The sequence below is a fragment of the Anomalospiza imberbis genome, chromosome Z, assembly GCF_031753505.1.
Source record: "Anomalospiza imberbis isolate Cuckoo-Finch-1a 21T00152 chromosome Z, ASM3175350v1, whole genome shotgun sequence".
NCBI classification, from domain to species: domain Eukaryota; kingdom Metazoa; phylum Chordata; class Aves; order Passeriformes; family Viduidae; genus Anomalospiza; species Anomalospiza imberbis.
This window is the reverse complement of record NC_089721.1, coordinates 15,588,658-15,607,858: the sequence shown is the minus strand read 5'-3', so window position 1 is coordinate 15,607,858 and position 19,201 is coordinate 15,588,658. Positions and strand designations below refer to the sequence as shown.

The following is a 19,201-nucleotide window of genomic DNA, read 5'->3' as shown; positions in this document are numbered from 1 at the left end:
TTGAGAACAGAAAGGTTCACTTAAAATGTAGGACTCAACTTTTCTAAAGCTGTGAAAATGTACGCTTCATTTACTTTCACAGGCAATAAAAAATTGAGGCAATTAGCTATAGATTTTGAGATGCATTTTCATACCTTCTGTTTTTTAGTCTTTAATTTGCAAGCTTTTGTTGTGCAAGTTTTTTGTTGTGCAAGTTTTGGATGCGCTTTAACCCCAGTCAGCAACTCAGCCCCACCCATTCACTCACTCTGCCACACGTGGAATGGGGGAGAGAATAGGAAGAGTAAAAGTGAGAAGTCTCGTGGGTTGAGATGGAAGACCATTTAATAGAGAAAGTAAAAACTGCTCATGCAAGCAAAGCAAAACAAGGAATGCAATCACCACTTCCCATTGGCAGGCAGGTTGAGTAAACCCCAGGAAAGCAGAGCTCCATTGCATGCGACAGTGGCTTGGGAAGACAAATACCAAATGCTCTTGAGTGCCTGTGGTCAGTTGTGGGCAGTTGTCACATCTCTGTTCCTTTCCCACTTTCCTATGCACCCCCAGCCTCCTCGCTGGTGAGATGGGGTGAAGAGCAGCAACGGCCTTGAACCTGTAAGCACTGCTTAATGACAGATAAAACATCCCTGTGTTATCAACAGTTTCCAGCACAAATCCAAAACACAGCCCCATACTAGCTACTGTCAAGAAATGTACCTCTGCCCCAGTCAAAACCAGCACATAAATAAGTCAGTATACAAGGAATCTACCTTTCAATTCTACAAAACACTGAGACTTGCTGAAAGACAAAACTTTGTGCCTTAAGATTAGGTTCATCTGATATTGTATGATGGAAATGCTAAAATTGGTAGCCTACCTGAATGGTTATGTACCACTGTTAAAAGTATAGAGGAGTTGGAAGTGGAAATAAGCTCTGTGAAAGTGTGTAGTTTTCAGGTGGTAGTTTCTGACAATATTGTTTTCCTGTCATCTTTCTATTCATAGCCAAGTTCCTCCCTCTCTTATTTTGCCACATTGTTCCTGCTGAAAAGCTGAATTCAGCTTTTCCAAAATATGGTGGGGTGCAGCCAGAGCCAGAGTCATGACATACTACTGCTGACCAATTCTGTAAACAGATAAAGTGCAGAGACTGGCAGAATGGGATGTAATTTTAGATAGCAGTGATGATAAGCCCAAATTTATAGGAAGGCCTGGCCATGGTAATGTTTTAACACCATCTACTCAGCTAGAACTTTCCAAGTATTCTGCACTAATGTGAGCTGGGTTACAGTACAGTACAGTTTACTGGTAATGTCACACTCTGGACTGTGATCTGCAAGACTTCAGGTGGAGTGTCTTTGTCAAACTAGCAGTGTCATCCCCTTAGGTTCTCACTGTGTGCTACTGGGACAAAGCCATATTTGGCCCCATTTTATGCAGTGCTTTTTCAGAAGCATTGCTTCTCTTTAGGTTGCTGTCTAAAAATAAATGAGTCTGCGTTCAGCAGTAGTCTTGGATTTTATTGCAGTAATACTGCTAGGCCCTCAGACAGGCTACCACAGTGATACAGTCCCTGCTCCCATAGAGCTTACATGCTAGCTTTTAAAAGTCAACTTTATTATAAACTCTCTTGTATATTCCAAATTTATACATAGGCTCATATGAAACCAACTCAGATTTTGGACTTGATTCCAGTACTTCAGGAAATCAGCAGCTAGATTTCAAGACCAGAATCAGATATAACTTGAGTTTGCTGAAGGTATTGCTGACTTTTCTTGCAAGCACAAACAGAAGTACATGATGAAGCTCAAAATTTCAGGGTATTTAAAACATGCTGCTTTAGAAAAGTGAATTAAAAAGAAAAAAAAAACAAACAAACCCTTGCACACAATACAAAATATACATAACATTTCCAGTATTATTTGCAGCTGTGCCAACTTAAAAGTGCAATAGATTTACCCATTACAAAAACTTAATTATCCATTTAAGTATTAATTGTAAAAGAAAAATAAACTAGTAACTTGGAGTGGTTAGGATACAAAAACCTTACCCATTGCTATGTCTTCCCTTTATTTTGGAAAAGCAGTATTGTGTCCAGGCTGGGAAGGGGAATTATGTTGTCCCTGTCAAAATGCTAGTGAATTTAATCATTGCTACCTGATTGATAAACTGTTAAATCCCCAAAGAAGCTGCATATTGACCTGTACCTCCCACTGAAGGCGGAAGAAGGAAATCTGGGTCAATGCCTGAATTGCCCTGGTAGGCAGCACCAGAAACTGAAAATTCTACCATCTGGTGTATTGAAAAATTCCCCCTCTGCTCTGGAGTGCATGATCCTGATTATGTAGGAGCTTCCCACATACATGGCTGTAGGGGTTATTTTTTTCTGCACAAGCTTATATAAGAATTGAGGCAGACAAATTTTTTCTTTTTACTCTCAGAGCATTTGCCCTCAAAGTTTGTAATTACAACTCAGGAGCTTATTCTTTAGATTTATGCAATTGCTATTTTTTTACCACTTTTAAAATATTTATTTTGGTCACAGACTCAACTGATGGCAAGAATCTTGTTTGATAATTGATATAAGAATCTGAATTGTTTTTCAGAATGTTAGAAAAACCGCAACAAAATGTCCCAAAACATAACATTTCATAGATACAAAATAAATTCAAAACACATATAAAACTACACTGAGCATAATCCAGCTGTTGCTGCAAACGAAGCTGTTATTTGCCAAAGAGATGGTTGGCTTTTGACTGATGAGCTATTAAAAAAGACTGAGTAAAATTTTCAAACGTGCTTAAGGCTAGTCCCACAGAAAATAATGGAAAAGTGCCTAAGCATAATTACAATCCAGTTTTGGGGGGAAGAAACCATGACTTTGTGTTCTCAGTCAGGCACATTTGCATGTTTTACTCTTCAAGTAATCACCTCAAGTTGGAAACAATCTCACTGGCATGGCAGCATACATATAAAAAACACATACATCTTCTCTCACAATCAATTGTAAGTGTAACTGCCAAGCATGAGAGAGAAAGGCAGCCAAAAGGCCAATTTCCCTGACTGTTACCAGTCTTACAGCATGGGCCTTTATAAGACCAAGCTTTCATTATAAGCAGGCAGCATAACAGCATGTGATAAACTTGAGGTGTGTAACCAACACAAAGTCACCCAAGTGTTGTGCTTAGAGCTCATTACAGAGCACTACAGTACTTCACTGTATAAAACATAAGTTAACTTCATCAAGACATTAACAGGTAGGACCAAAAAAAATGTGACAGGTAAGGAGGTTGTACTGAACTTTGGTCTCCTGGAGTGCACTGAGATGCTAAAGAAGTGCAGTAAACATTTTACAGAGCTTAGATCTTTACTATCCCCTTTTGTAACGTGCATAATTCCTCAGTCAGCTATCCCCTTTAGTTCATTCTATGCTCTTAGTCTTACAAAATCTTTCAGTACAGAATTAAAGGCAAGATCTTGACTGTCTTTTCTATTTATGTCAAAAGCCAAACTGGTATCCAAGGGACCAAGAGTATAAAGGCCAGCATAACAGTAGTGGTAGTTCTTCTCAAGATGAAAATGAGTGTTAACATTGCAGAGAACATGCTGTAAGTGATTATGAAATTCATATTTTCTTCTCAGGGAGAAAGTATGCAGAAGACAGTTATACATACCATTTGGCAATACTTCCCCAAAACAATATCCTTCAGTAATTTAGTTGTGACTTTAGGGCAAGAATTATAGTGAACTTTTGGAAGATTTTGCCCAACCAGTTGTCCTGTAGCACCCTGACAGACATCTTCATACACAGTTCCCAGTTTATAGATTAGTTAAAGCAAAGGTTTGCTGGTGCAAATTATTTTTCTAAAACAATAAGGATGGAGCTAGTCAATGAAAAAATGACTTTTCTTCTCCCAGTCTAGAAGCAGTGTTCACCACACATTCATCATCAACTTAACAGAAAATGTCCTTTAACACATGTGGTTATTCACACAACTGAATTACCAACTGATGCTGTTCCACAATAATCTGAAATAAATTCTTGTTTCACTCTGCAGTGGATCAAGAGAAGGGCTGCTGGAACAGTATGTTACTGTATACTCCGGACCTGCCAGTTCTAAGGGTTAAGTTTGTTTGAAAGGCAAAAATTTACAAGCAAAGGCATTATAAATCATTTTTGAAAAAAACAAACTGTCCTGCAGTTACTCTTACAATAGAGTAGAATCTGTAAAATATTTAATCTATAGACACTTTCATTAAAAATGTTTAAATGTTACTAAGATTTAAGGCACTCCAGCTGAAGAACTGACTGATCACAACTACTATTGGTGGCTCAGATCTCCTCTTTGTCCACGTAACTCATCTTCAGTCTTTGTCCTTCGTGAGTTCTGCAATTTCATCAACATCTTCTATATCCTGTGTCATTTTCTCATACTGTCTCTTGAAGAAGCCAAGCTGTGAGAAGCATTAAAATAGCACCACATTGCAGTCAGTCATTGATAATTCATTACTCAGCAAAACGAAATACTGTGATGGTAAAAATGCACGTGTGCACACATACAAAATAGAGTGATTTGTAGACAATTCCTGCCTCTAAAATGAAAGGAGGTGGGCCTTAAACTCCTACCTGGTGCAACTAAATGCTAGAGCAGCAGTGCTGATTAGCCAGTTTTCTCCCTGCCGAGATACAGACATTTCCATGATGCCCTGGTCTGCCAAGGAGCACTTCAAACACCAAAGCCCTGGCACACAGAAAAACTTTCCCCTTTTTCTGTGTAACCCTTGTAATTTACTTTTTGCCCCTGCCGTTTCTTTTGTCTGTTCTTTTGTCCGTTCAATATATATTCTCTCTCACCTTGTTTGTAATCCCCACCCTTGTCCACTGGGAATATCACGGGTGTTCGGAATCCAGACAGGATATTATGGAAGGAGGCAGACAGTTTTGAAAGGAAAAAGTAAATGCCACAGCCCCTGTTTTGAATGATTGGCAGCTCATTTATCATCTTCATGTTGCTGGTTTCTATAAGGACTCATTTCATAAACCCTTCTAAAATATGTCAAGGGTGCAATGTCAATGCAGTACTATTCATACCACCAAACTGCAGATGTGGTTTTGTTTCACACTAGAGAAGAGAGATTCTAAAGAAAATAGCCCAGATTTATTTATCCCTTTCTGGTTTTAAGATACAAATACCTACTTACTTTCCACAAAACAGCAACCAGTACCAACAGCAAGAGAAGTCCAGCCAATATGCTGCCAATCACAACACCTACTGGTACCTCAGCTTTCTCATCCGGCTTCATTATTGTAACTGGGATCTGAAAGCAGAGAGATTTGTGTTTTAGGGGCTAATGTTAACTGCAAGTAAGGTAGGATTTCTAAAACAAAGATCAAGAATGCCTGGTCTGCACATATTCCAGGATGAATGACTGGAATACACCAAGCAATTACAGCCCTTTCACTGGTGTCCATGTCCTGGTTACACTGTGGCACATGGCAATGCCAGCTAAGGACTAGAGGCCCTCGTCACTCTTGGCCATGCATAACAGGCAGAGACCTAATCTCTCCTGCCAGCTGCCTCTCCATTGACAGCAGGCCTTTCAGAAGCTCCACACACCATCACTGTGTAAAACAGCCATGTTTACATGAAGGCGGGGAATAGCCTGGTGTACAGCGCCAAAATCAGACTGCTGGAGAAGCACTACTTTTCACCAAGCATTGTCAGAGCCCATTATCTGTGCTCGGCAGCTCTAAGAGGCAATACCAATCACTGAGGCCAGACACCATCACATCTGTTGAAATCCTTCTGCTGGGAGTCTCCTTTGCCTGCTGTTCCTACCTTCTATGAAACCACTAATGATTTGACAGATCTCATGGTGATCTGTTTTCTCCTGGGTCAACTGCATGAATATGCTGCAAGATGTATAGGTCAAACAGGAGCACCTCTAGCACACCTACATTTACTGAAACACAAGCAATACCAGAGAGCTCCCAGAAAAGCACAGAGTGTCTGGAAGTTAGTTTTCAGGTGATACCCTATCTAGCTGGATTAGGTATAACCAAATATATAATTACATAAAACAGGGTTTCTTGGGGAGACATTGCTGTAATATTTATGAACTGTCAAATTTTTGGATTTAACCTTGGAATGACATGCAGTTAGCTAAAAGTTTTTTTCCTTCCTGAAACATGATAAAACAAGTCACACTGGTTTATTTCCTCAGGGTGGTTATTCAGTGCATTTGTCCGGAGTAATTTAATCTTAAGCTTTCTGGGAAACTTGCACTGGACTGACATTTCAGTGATTTAAGTAATTTCTGTTGGAAGGCTCCAGTGTTGTGCTAGGTGTGGTTATGTGTATTCATTTCACCAAGGCAGGATGGCTTTGTGTATTTTCTAACTGAATGGCTATAGTGATGATTCTAGCAGGTTACCATTCTGGCCTCCAGCTGGCAGTCCCTTCCAACTTGGAAAAAATGTGAAGGCTTTTACGTAAAAATACCTAAGCAGCTTCCCCACATAGCATCACAAGGCAATATTCATTTATTTGGCTAAACAACAACCTACTTCATCCAATGTAAAAAGCCAATTTCATATATGCAGTTAGCCTAGTAATGCTTTCTGCATTAGATTAACAGTGAAGTGGCACTACTGGAAAGAAAAATTGATGCCTAAGAACAAATTATCTTTCCTGAAGTTAAACTGTGGTCAATAAGACACCATGAGACTGGAATTCAATTGATCTGGTGTTTTTCTACAACATGGTTCCTTGACTCCCAAAGGAGGATAGGCTTTTTTAAAAGCCTAATTCACCCTATTTATTTTCAGGATCAAATTTAGGATGAGATGAACTGCATTTCAGAAAGACCTGTTCTTTACCTGTATATACCCAGGGACTAGGGTATATAGAATATGGATGACTAATGCAGATGTTAAATTGTGAATCCTACCACATCCATCTAAATTAACAGGGTAAGTAGGGAAATAAGCTCTGTTGCTTCTGTACTGTCCTGTTCCCAAGGAAGTGTGAAGGGCAGACTGGGTATCACTGTTGGCCTGACAAGAAGTTAAGTACAGTGCTGGGTACTGACTCCAAGTGTCAAAACTGTCTGCTCAAGGGAGAACGTACCTCCACAACCTGGCACATTTACCAAGACTTCTCACAGGGCATTAGGTCGTTGAGTAAAGGTCAGGCTGGAAGTCATCAAAAGCCACTTTGTTCCTGAGGAACCCTGTGGATAACTTTCAAGGTCTGTTCAGCTACTGCCTCAAAGGTGTAGAAGTCCCAGCTGCGCATGTGTCGATGGCGGGGGGAGGAATTGACTTTCACTTGTCAACTATCATTTGAATAATTAAATTCTAGTTCTCCTGAAATTGCCAACAGAACTTCTGGTAATGTAGATTTGGCAGTACCACGCTTCAAATATGGAAAATTACTTATTAATACATGGTTTATGAGTTACCTAAAAAGCCAGTGCAATTACCTGGAATATTTGTATTGTATAGCAATGAGTTTCATCTCCTAATAGAAATAGTATCTCCTAATAGAAATAATACCACACCAAACTGAAGCACTCAGAACACTTCAAATACTGGCATGTAATTTTTTCTGTGAAAACATACTTCCTTTGTTCTTCAGGCACTGGAGGTTTTACTGATTACAAAACAGCTTAGTTAGAGGTTCTTCACAAGAAATAGAGTGATCCATGAGAAACCAATGATGAAAAATGGTATTGGATGGTGATCATATCACACAGTGAGAAAGATCAATCTGTAAGTGCTTTTGTATGCATTTAGTTGAATTTTCTATTGGCTGTGAATGGGCTATGCTGCACATTCTTGCAGATATTTGACTCATTTACTAATTTGCATTTTGCTTTTTAATGGTCTTGGTTATTTTACAGATAAAACAGGCTATTAAGTCCTGTAAAAATAAATCTGAAGTTAGTACTGCAAATGGAAGGGTGTTCCTCTCAAGACACAGTAAGAGAATAAGGTGTCCTCTTTTATTACAACAGTACCACAGTGCTACTGTATTTTTCCAGAGCTTTTATGTTTGTGTATAGCAAATAGAAAGCTTGGAAGAAGAATTCAGTACTAATAAAGCAGTGGTATGGAAACTTCTCTTGAGATAAGCTGTGTCCACATTGTCCATATGACAGCTATTCCAAATGCTAAAAATATTCCACATTCCACAAGAAGAGATTACTTTCTGGGGACCTTTGCCAAACATTTGTGTAGAAACCTCAAACCATACTCTTATAGAAGTAAGTAAAACTATAAGTCAGATTTGTGAACATGTTTCCCAGAGCTCATTTATCTATAATAATTAATTCCATTGCAGCAAGACAGCCAAATCTTTATCTTTTCATGAACAGAAAGCTATCTGAATTTCAGAAGTTTCTAGCTGACTTTTTCTCAGAGGTCTACAATTTATTTGAGACCTACAGATTTTAACTATGTCTGGTTTATATAGCAGTGGGCTGAAATAACAACATTTTCATAACTTAAGGGACTTGCATATAGTCAAATGATACATTAGTTCAACATAATCAAGTTACTATGTAGTCCTAAAGGACACTGAAAATTTAATACTATCACTTTAATACAGTCAAAGATAGAGAAGTTGAAAAAAATATACTTAACTATCACTTACAGTTAGGGTATTCTCTCCAATGATAAATAACTCAGGGTTATTTGTATCAATTTTTGCTTCTGCAGAGAGTTGTAATGTCTGGAAAATTAACTGAAAGAGAATATTAAAACAACTGTAAAGCTCTGTTATAGGGCAACTCAATTAAAATGTAGATATTCTAAAATAACTCTATTGCCTTGAAATGAAAACTTCGCAGCCAGAAAAGAAAATCATAGTATTAAGAAAATTAAAATTATTTTAATATTTTTCCCCAGCCAACATGTCAATCAAAGTAATAATATATCAGTAATCCACTTAGCAATGACGGTGAGGAACTGGTTTTTCTTTTTCTTTAATGTACAGTTCAAGCAAAACCGAAGGAAATATTTACATAACCCTTTTTATAGTTATTTCAAAGCTATCACTGCTGCTAGCAGGAAAGAGATGGGAAGAAATAGCAGTGAGAAAAGGAGACACAGATGGGAATATATCTCTGGCCTTTGAAAGAAATGGAAACTGGATGTTCTTTTACTTTCCCCTGCCTTCACTTCTATCCAATGCTTCTGTTTTTTCCCATTTATTTTTTTCCTTTCACTATGTGTTCCTCTCCATGTCTCAAATTCTGACGTAGCTCTCAGCTTAAACAGAGAAGATGACAAAAATCTTAAGCCAATTCCTATTTGAAAAGGGACCTTGTGCCAGACCCCACTTCCCTCTGTGGATGTACTGGGAGGAGAGGTGCGTGGCTGTGTAGACACTGACAGTTCACTGCTGTTCTTCCACAGCACCACAAGGAATGGCCTCAGGTTCATGGGAGCACAGGACCACTCTCTCCAGCTGACCCAAAGGCAATGCCTGCTCTGCCCTTTTTCCTCCTCAGCCCTGGCAGGGCCAGGTACCGTGGGCAGCTGTGGGTCTGCAGTGGCCAACACACCAAACTGACTGGCTCTGCAGTGTGAGTTATAGCACTGCCTGCACTGTGGCCATCTGCCCAAGTGGTGTGTCCTGGACACCTAAAAGTTTAGAAGCACACCTGATCACTATTCAAAGCACCTCAATTTCTAAACAAATCTTTTCTTTGCTTAGCAGGTACTGGCAAGCCTGCTATGCCCTTCTTGGACAATGGGTGATTGCCACTAAATAAAAAGGCTGATGATATGCATGATTGAGTGCTTGCAAGATTATTCATGCTGAATATTGACAACCAAATAGAAAATTACAAAATGGGAGATGCAAAGAGAACTGTGACAATATGAGCTTTCCTTCCCATCAGCCAGTGATAGTAAACAAACCATTCCCACTCACTTTTTTGTGAGGGTAGTAACCTTTTCTTCAGGTCTCTACCTTTTGTGTACCTAACAGCACTAACAAATGGTCTTGACCCAGCTGATTAGAAAAATACAAATGCTAAAGACAGATGCTTTTTGTCACACACTTCCATAACACATTTAACACTATCAACCTGACCTTTTCCTTTTAAGAGTTGAATGCTGGAGCTGACAACAGCCCTGCTGTTAAATGTCAATACCTGCCACAAGAATCGCCAGACACACTAAGGAGACTGCATCATGTTCCTGACACGTTAAGCAAACCCAGGACTCCAAGATCGTTTGGTTGGTTGCCTAGCTAAGAAGCAAACATGGTCTAACTTCAAAAGTCTGGTAACTCATGATGAGCTATATCCTGGAGGACACATGGTGATTGAAAATAGGCTGAGATATTGATGTTTCTTTTAAAAAACATCCTATAGGTCTCTAAGCAAGGACTGTTTCTCTGACGCCTACTCTAATAAACACAAAAAATCAATTAAAGACATTTTCCACACTTTCTCTATCAAATGAAACTGGCAGCACTAAAAGGGTTTTGGTATTTTGATGTGATTTAAAATGATCACAATGTAGGCTGTGATGTTCAAAAGCTAAAAAGCATGATATTTTACAGGCTATGATGATACTGTGCTCTGCTGTTCTATGATGAGTTTTGTGGAAACTGTAGTTCCTCCAGAATGAATCTAAGAGATGTAGGAAACATTTTTTCAGCTGGGAAGGTTGCATTGTCACAGCATTTTCTTAGATTGTGTGCTGGACTGAAGTTTTATCAGCTCTGTCATGCAGCCTCGCTACTTTAACTGCAAGTTTTCAATCTGGAAAAACACAAACCAATATAAAGTAAAGGAAGGTTTTTCTAGACAGTAGGGTCTCTGTACTGAACTTTGAAAAATATCAGGAGTTTGAAAGTACTTGAGTATTGGATCCTCCATAAAGATGCAGCTGATACTCACAGCAGCAAAGGTTCCGTTCCAGATTTGGGTGGATACGTTCACAAAGTACTCTCCTTTCAGTGCAATGTCTTCCAGTTTGCATGTGATGGTACTGCACTTCACGTTCTTACAGTTCTTCCAGGGGAAACAGCAAGAAGAGGCAACAGCATGCATTAAAAACGCACTTTAAAAAATATTCTTGCAACATGCAGACTTTTTGCCCTTGCCTTTGCTTTGCTCTTCTGTGCATACAAATTAAGTGCTTGCAGGCTGTGCTAAAGCAGATGCAGTGTCTGTGAGTACATCCATAGGCTGAGCTCCTGCTCTGTAAATGAGGAATGCCAGCCATCACAGCTTTTCCCACAAGTACAGCAATGGGCTCATAGGTCAGCTCTGCTTCCCTCAGCTCAGAAGGTCCTACTTACTGCAGCCCTGGGTTTTACTCACCAGTTCTTTGGAAGCTCTGAAGTTCTCTTTCATGAAAGATGGAGAATAAGGTCTTTTTCCTATTTGCAGTGGATTTATCTGAGCATCACAAGTAACACCTCTGGCCTAGGAAAGATGGCAGGAATGAGACTGGACGACATGCTACTTGGGAATTTATACTCATCGTAGTAATATATAATTCTGGGCTTAGATGATGGTGGTTAAAGGCTGAAGTGTGAACACTGAATTCTTTAGGAAACTAAAAGTATATGGTTTTGGTCAGAAGTAAATAATTCTTATGACAATATTTTTTTTCTTGTCCCTAGATTGACCTGAAGGGTTTTTATCTAAAATTTTTTTTTTACAATAACTTTCTCAGGAACTTGGAGAAGGACCTAATTGAAGAGATCCAGATACTCCACATCTGCCAAGTAACAGGCTAGTGTACTACTGGCATTGTGGTCCCTCTTTTATGAGTAACGGACAAGAAGAAAGAGCATGGATTCTCTTAAGCCATAATATTGGGGAGATAAGTGATGTTTATATTACTGATAAACCCCCAAAATACAGTTCAGATCTATACCTCATCTGTAGTGACTACAGTTAGGTACATCAGTGGGTTGCCTTTGCTGGTCAGTTCGGGAAGATTGATTGTTACAGATGACATCTTTACTGGAATACTTCCTGTTGTTATCTGCAAAGTAAAAAACTCAAGAGTTTATTCAGGTAGCTATGCATAAATTATTTAATACAGCAAGAAAATGTGAAATAATGGATGAGTATGGAAGGACTGGACTCCTTTTACATAATTTTTTTTTTTACTAAGACACTGGGGTAGTAATTTTGTGAACAGTAAAGCAGAAAGTGTACTGTATAGCTCCAGGTTCCAGTCTGTTTTCTTAGCAAAGCTCATATTAACTGCATGAAATATGTTTTGAAAAGCAAATATTCTGCCACAGCCAATAGGCCTGTTTCGTCCTTTGGAGTCACAGTTACAGGAATGGAAATGGAACATAATTTAACTTTCTTCCACATTGCATATTTTGATCTAAGTTTTTTTCTGTGTTATATAATAAGCACCGTGATTTGGCTAGTTCTTGCATCAGGTTTGCACTCTTAACCCTTGCCAAACTTCAAGTTTCAAAGTCCAAGCCTGCAAACACTTGTTTTTCTTTATCAAGTTGTCAGGAGACTCTGTGAAAAAAACAGTCTAAGTTGGCCTAAGTTAAGCATTAACCATCTTCTAAATATGTACACAGTGCAGGACCAATCCCTCCCCCATTCTACTTGTACAAATGTCATCCTTAACCTTATGAAGACTCCAAGAACTTATGCTATTTGCAATTTTTTTTTCTTACTTGACCTATTCAAAAGCCTCAAAATCAGACAATGAAAGCAGGAGTGTTTTTTTAAACAAGGTTTTAGGAGCAGGCTACAGAGGGAGGCAACTTATTGAACCAGAACAAAACAGACTTACTAACCTTAACTGAGAAGTTGAACGTGGGGCCAATATCTTCAAAATTATTCACAGTGGAAGGAATGTTATGACCAGAGAATACTTCATAAAAGTTGATATTGGCAAGCCTGGTTAACAACCATAAAACAATACATTTCAATTTGGCAGCTGCTTTGAAAACATATGTTACTGGATATGCCTTTGTGAAACAGGTCAGAAGTACAGAGAGAGAAGTAGTCAGTCACTTAGATTGTTTGAATTTTACAAAGTTGGTTAAGAAAATGGTGTACTGAAGCCAAGAACTGGAACAAACGTGAAATTAAGACAAGAGAATTGTACAGGATACAGACTCTCTCAGGCTTCTAAACCCTGCATTGTTTCAGGGCCATATTGCAAACTTCTCTGCACACAAACTGCAACATTCACCCTTGCAGTCATCATTTTTCCCAGGAAGGGCCTGAGTAAAGAGCTGTCTCCCTTGGTATATCTCTAACTGGTTGGGTGTGGAAACACAGGCATCACCCTGCTTATGTAGATGGTACATATCACATAGCTCTCACAGTCCTCTTGGGTTACATTCTTTAGTAATTATGGGGTTTAAAATCCAAAATTTCCAAAGTAACACAAGGGTGGTTTCAGCCCACTGCAGCATGGAATGGCAGGTGTGTGATGGAAGGACATGGTGCAAGGACCTGTGGGTGCTTGAGGAGCTCAGTTAGTTGGAACCACGCTCAAAGACAAGGAAAACATCCCTGTGCATCACACCCACTACCTGCTACCTGTGAGCAGCTCTTCTGTTAAACCATGCCAGAACTGTGTCTGCTCTTCATCATTAGCTTTCATTAGAAGGCTAATTTGAGCAGTCAAAAAGCAAGCTGGTGAGTGAGTTAACAAGAAACAGAGGCTATTACAACTCCTACATCAGCTCTTCCTGTCCCACAAGGAATCTATCATCTTTACCGCTCTCCCTGTTTAATCTGGGTAACATCTGTGAGTACAATCCCAATATAACATGTGTGCAGTCACACAGATGTGCTTCCTGATCAGTGGTGGTCCTCCATACTGCACTGTCGATCCTTTTTGATCCTCTATACTTTCTCCCATGGGCCCTTTCCTTGAAGGGCTTGCTCACAAGGACTCCAAGGAAAACACAAATGACGTATTTTCTCCTTCCTTACTGCTGAAGATTCCAGTCCTTCCAAGATGCAGAGTATTAGCTTCCTTGTCCTTTCAGAAGTCTTTGGAAACACATATTGCTACATCTTCTCCTATAAACTCAGGAAATTAATCCTAGAAAGATTTCAGTAAAACCAAACTTTTTTCTCAACTCTTGTATATTAAGGGATTACTTCTTGGCTGCATTACCTGCCTCAGGAAGGAACCAATTCCAGGTAAATACTTCCTAAGCCAAGTTATGCCATGGCTTAATATGCACTTCATTTAATTCTTTTAAATTTATTATCTCCAGGAATAAACTCACCATTTTCTAGCAGTAGGTATTCCTTCATTTCTTGATGTGCATATGAAATTGCATTTTTTCATATTCAGGCGATGTAGCTGAATTCAAACCCTTGTTTTCCCTTGAATAACTTTTATAGATTCTATTCCTCGCTTCTTCCAAAGCATTTCATTTCAGTTCATATTTCTCAGCTAATTAAACCTGCTGATTCATGTTTGCACCATCTGAATTTACTAAGAAGCCCTGCACAGATGATCCTGCAGTCTCTGCTGCTGCTGGCAAGGTCTCATGCAACTTTCTTAAGGAGCTGAAAGAACTTGCACCATTGACTCAAATGCTTCTCTGTACTTAAAATAATCTCAAAAATTCCACATGACTCCAGGACTGGTGCACCTATTGATGATACAGGGCCTTCAATATTCTGAAACTACTTCTGCAAAGATTAGTTATAACACTAATCTTCTGTACTGTGGTCCCTATTCCAGTACATCCTACACAGCAGCCAACAGTTCTTGTAGCTATGGTGATCTCCGAATATCAATTTCCTGGATCCATTGTTGCTGTGCATTTTGAAGCAGCTGCCTCTTTTTAAAATTTCTGTTATTCTCTGAATATCTACTGGGTTTTTAAATATCCATTTATATTTACTAATTTTTGAACACTTTGGGATGCAAAAGCATTTTTTCACCAAGAATTGGTGACTAAATGCCTTAACTGTAATTACATGTTGATCCTAGAAATTCAGTATTTGGGAGAGATAAATAAATATTTTCTTTGATGAAAATTTAAATATCCTACCTTGATCTGAGAGTGACACCAATATATTTTGGTTTCAGTTGCAATCTAAGTTAAACTGTAACAGAAATAATTCTTGTTTGGAACAGTAACAGACTAATTACTGTTTGAGTGCATCCCAAATCACCAAGCATTTCCTGGGCTCAAGATACGAACTTTCAAGAGCACTATATGAAGATAAAAGGTCTTAAAAGGCTTTTTGTGGTCTCTCCCTCTGCCTGCTCAGCTGCCTCTCCTTACAACCCACCCTTCCCAGGGTAAAGGATCTCTCTTTCAACAGCCCTGACTTGCCTTCTACATGGAAAAGAAAGGGCTGGCACCGGGCAGAGGGGGTAGGTTTGAGCCAGAATCTGGATGGCTGCATGGGAAAGCAGGGTGTCTGCTTCCAATGCTAGTGCAGCTACAGCAAGAGAGAATCTGACAGGTGTACCTCAGGTTTTAGTTCAAATCATTATCTCAAACTGCTAAAAAGTTTATATTCTTGCTCCAGGTTTAGCAGATAGGTCCATAATTTTTTTCTTTTTTTCCTTCTCTCCTTTACTGAGGGGGTCATATTTTTCCTTTTGATGTTCTTTTGTTTAGTTTTAATCGCTGTAACTCCAGATTTGATCCCATGTCATTATATCTGAGCCAAGAAGCCCAATGTTATTATACAGTATATACTACTTATGCTATCAAAACCACATGCACTGCTTGGCCTTTATATCACTTCTGTTCACAGGAGCATCTGTAACAAGTGTTGGGAGGTAAACATGAGTCCACAACCTTCCTAATTTTTTGCATATAAGTTTGGTTAGAAGGACAGACAAAAAATCTGCTACCACTTTTGAAGAGGGAATTTCTTATGACTTCCAAAACAAAAGCAAAGCTTCAGTATATTTTAGTGGCCTTTCAAGACTGTTACTTCAAGTAGCTTGGCAAAATGACTGTGTCTGTTTACATAAATCAGCATACCTTGTGAAGTGAATTTCTGCATCGTATCGCAAAGGAATTGATAAGGCGACCTGGTTGTCCGAGTCTTGCTGTTCCTTACTTTCACTGTTCATCAAAACACATTTGAGTCAGGTGTAATAATGTTTTTTATACAAATAAGCTTTTAATACCTAACTTGCTTTCACATCATTATGTACTTTACCTCCATGTATGAAAACTTAGAACTGCCACATTCTGAAGATTTTTAAGGTTAAAATCAAAGCTAATATCAAAGGATACCTATGGAAAAGACAGGGAACACATAGTAAATGAGTTGGTACAACATCCTGAAAGAAATTATTCTTGTGTGTAACAATCTAGAACTGCCCTCTGTATCTGAATTCTCTACAGATTTCAGTGTAATATTTTGATAATTTCTTAATATTCAGAATTTAATTGTTCTTACATTCCCCTACAAGTTTGCATTCTTACATAAACATGAGTTATTTGCATTTTAAAATTGTGTACAGCTAGCTGTAAGCTGCAGCAAAAGGTGTTCACAGTTCCTTCATTTTAAACTCTAGCATTAACACAGCTTTGTATTCACTCTTTTCTTCCATTTTTTCCAGCAGGTCCACTTTGAGCAAATCCATTAACATTCAGAACAAGCTTAACTTTCTATGTATGATTTTTTTTTATTATTATTCTACATGTCACACCACAGGACATCATATTTCTGTTCTTTCTAGCAAGTTTCTTGTTGCTCTAGCTGATTATGTTAGCGGCTAGAACCCTGTTTCTGCTCTGACCTTTAGGAATAATAGATTCCATGAAACTGTGGCTATCATGAGGTTTATGGCATATATGGAAAAAAAAGATATACAATTCATCTTAGGGCTGTGTGGGCCTCCCATCTTGTCCCAAAACAATACTGCTTTCTTGGGAGAGATGAGATTCACGGAGCAGCTGAGGGAGTTACTCCAGGCTTACTCTGCAGAAAGGATTTAATGGGAATTGTGCACAGTTCTTAGGTGCCTGCACATGATGCTCTATGCTTCTCTGCCCCCAGCTTTCACTCTTCAAAAGTTACATAACTGCTGCAGCATTTGGAAGCTGTGGAAAGCTTTTTGAGCTTTGAGAGCCCTTTGCCCTTTAATCTGACAGGGAGTCACAAATTTTAAGCCCTATTTTGCTTATTTAATTAACTCTGTTGTAAAATCTAAGAAACCCTTATCAGCAATAAATGCAGAATTTAGGAAAAACAACAGCAGAGAAGATTTTGGGTATCATTCAAGGTTATTTAAACATGCTAGCTGTACCTGTTGTCCTGTTCTGAAAACAGGATAGCTTATTTGGCAAATGACTGTACTTTGTGCTGTTCCTGTTTGACACGAGACTTCAGTCCCATCACTCTGCAGAGAAAACAGAAACACCATCTTATTTCAGGTTTTGATAAGGCAGAGAGGTGTGTACCTTCAACAGCATATGTATTATACTAAGGAGGAGTGAAAATAGGTACTATGGTAGTAAATTCTAGAGATGCAGCAGATGGGTGGGGCATAGGCAGGGCCAGGAGGAAGTCACATGGAAGGTGGGACAAGGACCATTCCCACTAGATTTCTTATAGACTGCAATCATCTTACTAGAACTTTGTGCTGAGCTTGGAAGAAGGAATACAGACCAGAGAGAACAGGTCAGCTCCACCACTAACTTCTATAAATCCTTTTTTACAGAATTTTTACAGAACTTTTGCAGACAATATTAGAACTGGAAGAAATCAAACCACTAACTTCTATAAATCCTTTTTTACAGAATTTTTACAGAACTTTTGCAGACAATATTAGAACTGGAAGAAATCAAACTTTCTGTAGGAAAATCTGCCATACATAAGAGTTTGTTTACTACTTTCCAAAATATTGGCTTGTCATCATCCTTGATTCAAAGACAAATTCACAGACCAGAGCCAGTTATCAACCCTTGGAGAAGAATTTATTAAAAAGTACTGTCTTTTATAAAAAACATTCCTAGTAGACACTTACCATTCATGAATTGTGCTACAAAAAAAAAAAACAAAAACAAAAAAAAAAAAAAAAAAAAAAAACCGAAAAAAAAACACCAACTCAAAACAAAACCTCCAGAAAGACCCATAGATACTCAGTTTATGTTTTTCTTCCCGCCTTGAAGCAGGCACATTTTTGGTCCAAACTTCACTTGCAGGCTGAAGTGCTTCTAAGCAAAAGGGCTTTTAAAGCAAAAGAAAATTCTAGCTCCAGTGTGGTCTTTTGGCAAGAGTGAAATGAACAATCTTGCTGCACAACAGGATGGGGAGGTAGAGGGGCACCCCCAGCGCTGTGTGCGGTACTTTTGCCAATTCATTGTTCAGAATAATGCTGCTCTTGGGCAGGAATGAATGCTATCCCTTCTCTCCCTTCAGTACAGGGATTGCTCTGGATTTCACCCCCAGGATTATCACGCACCTCTCCAGTAGGAGCCTGATCATATAAACCAAGCACTGAAATCTGTATTTCATCCTTCTTGAATTGGAAGCAACAATTTAAATTATAGGTATGCTGCATTCCCCAAAATAGTATGCATAATTCCTTTCTTTTGCTTTCTCTAAGATAAAATTTGTTGGAAGAAGAGCTTTTGGTATTAGCCATCATGTCAATCTGATTAACTGTCTAGCTGGAACACATGGCCTTGGCAGTAACACTATTTCTAGATCCAAAGTCTGTGCTTTAAGGATTCATCATCAATGCTGCATGTCTGATTTATCAAATACAAATTCCCTGTGGCACAGCAACTGCTTCAGGCATGCTGCTGGGAGTTAAGAAGTAGATGTGGGTGCCAAGGCCTAAAGTGAGGAAAAGATGTCTGAGGTGAGGTCAAACTCAAAAAGTTGCCAGCTTTTATGCTGAGTTGGAAATATCTCTCCTTGACCTAAATAAACTGATCTGCCGGGGGAATAATTCTGGTATCCAAAAAAAACAAATTGTGAGAGAGTTTTGTCCAGATATTCTTTTCTGGAATAGGCACTGCTACAAAGGAAAAAAGAAAATTTATCTGAGAACCTCAAAAATCAGGGGCAATAACAGAAACAGTGAAGTTGGGTATCACGCACCGGTAAAGAAGATGAAGCAAAAAACAAGTTGTCTGAAAATGTAGCCTGGATTCTGGTGTTATATGCATTTTCCTTTTTATTTCTCAATTTCACATTGAATGTCAGTCTTCTGTTTTTGCTGCTGACAATAAACTGTTGTTTGCTGTTGGAAAATAAA

The 19,201-nt window shown here is 38.8% G+C and overlaps 2 protein-coding genes across 4 annotated transcripts in view; one reads left to right on the top strand and one right to left on the bottom strand.

The window, feature by feature from the left end:
* The window catches only part of LOC137465301 (molybdopterin synthase catalytic subunit), a 27,637-nt gene extending 8,436 nt beyond the window's left edge, over positions 1-19,201 (top strand). The window contains exon 4 of one of the 2 annotated variants that reach the window (XM_068177310.1): positions 18,358-19,201. In XM_068177310.1, the coding sequence (XP_068033411.1) occupies positions 18,358-18,411 (54 nt within the window). In that variant the 3' untranslated portion in view covers positions 18,412-19,201. Of the gene's footprint in view, positions 1-4,037; positions 4,231-18,357 lie in introns of those variants that run through there. The other variant, XM_068177309.1, reaches the window with a different exon arrangement.
* Positions 1,479-19,201, bottom strand: part of ITGA2 (integrin subunit alpha 2) — a 68,049-nt gene continuing 50,326 nt past the window's right edge. For both annotated transcript variants that reach the window (XM_068177273.1, XM_068177272.1), the window contains 11 exons: positions 19,045-19,186; positions 17,243-17,335; positions 16,147-16,223; positions 15,966-16,049; positions 12,783-12,885; positions 11,885-11,995; positions 11,323-11,427; positions 10,897-11,010; positions 8,637-8,726; positions 5,182-5,298; positions 1,479-4,434 (listed from right to left, as the gene is read on the bottom strand). In XM_068177273.1, the coding sequence (XP_068033374.1) occupies positions 4,345-4,434; positions 5,182-5,298; positions 8,637-8,726; positions 10,897-11,010; positions 11,323-11,427; positions 11,885-11,995; positions 12,783-12,885; positions 15,966-16,049; positions 16,147-16,223; positions 17,243-17,335; positions 19,045-19,186 (1,126 nt within the window). In that variant the 3' untranslated portion in view covers positions 1,479-4,344. The remainder of the gene's footprint in view (positions 4,435-5,181; positions 5,299-8,636; positions 8,727-10,896; positions 11,011-11,322; positions 11,428-11,884; positions 11,996-12,782; positions 12,886-15,965; positions 16,050-16,146; positions 16,224-17,242; positions 17,336-19,044; positions 19,187-19,201) is intronic.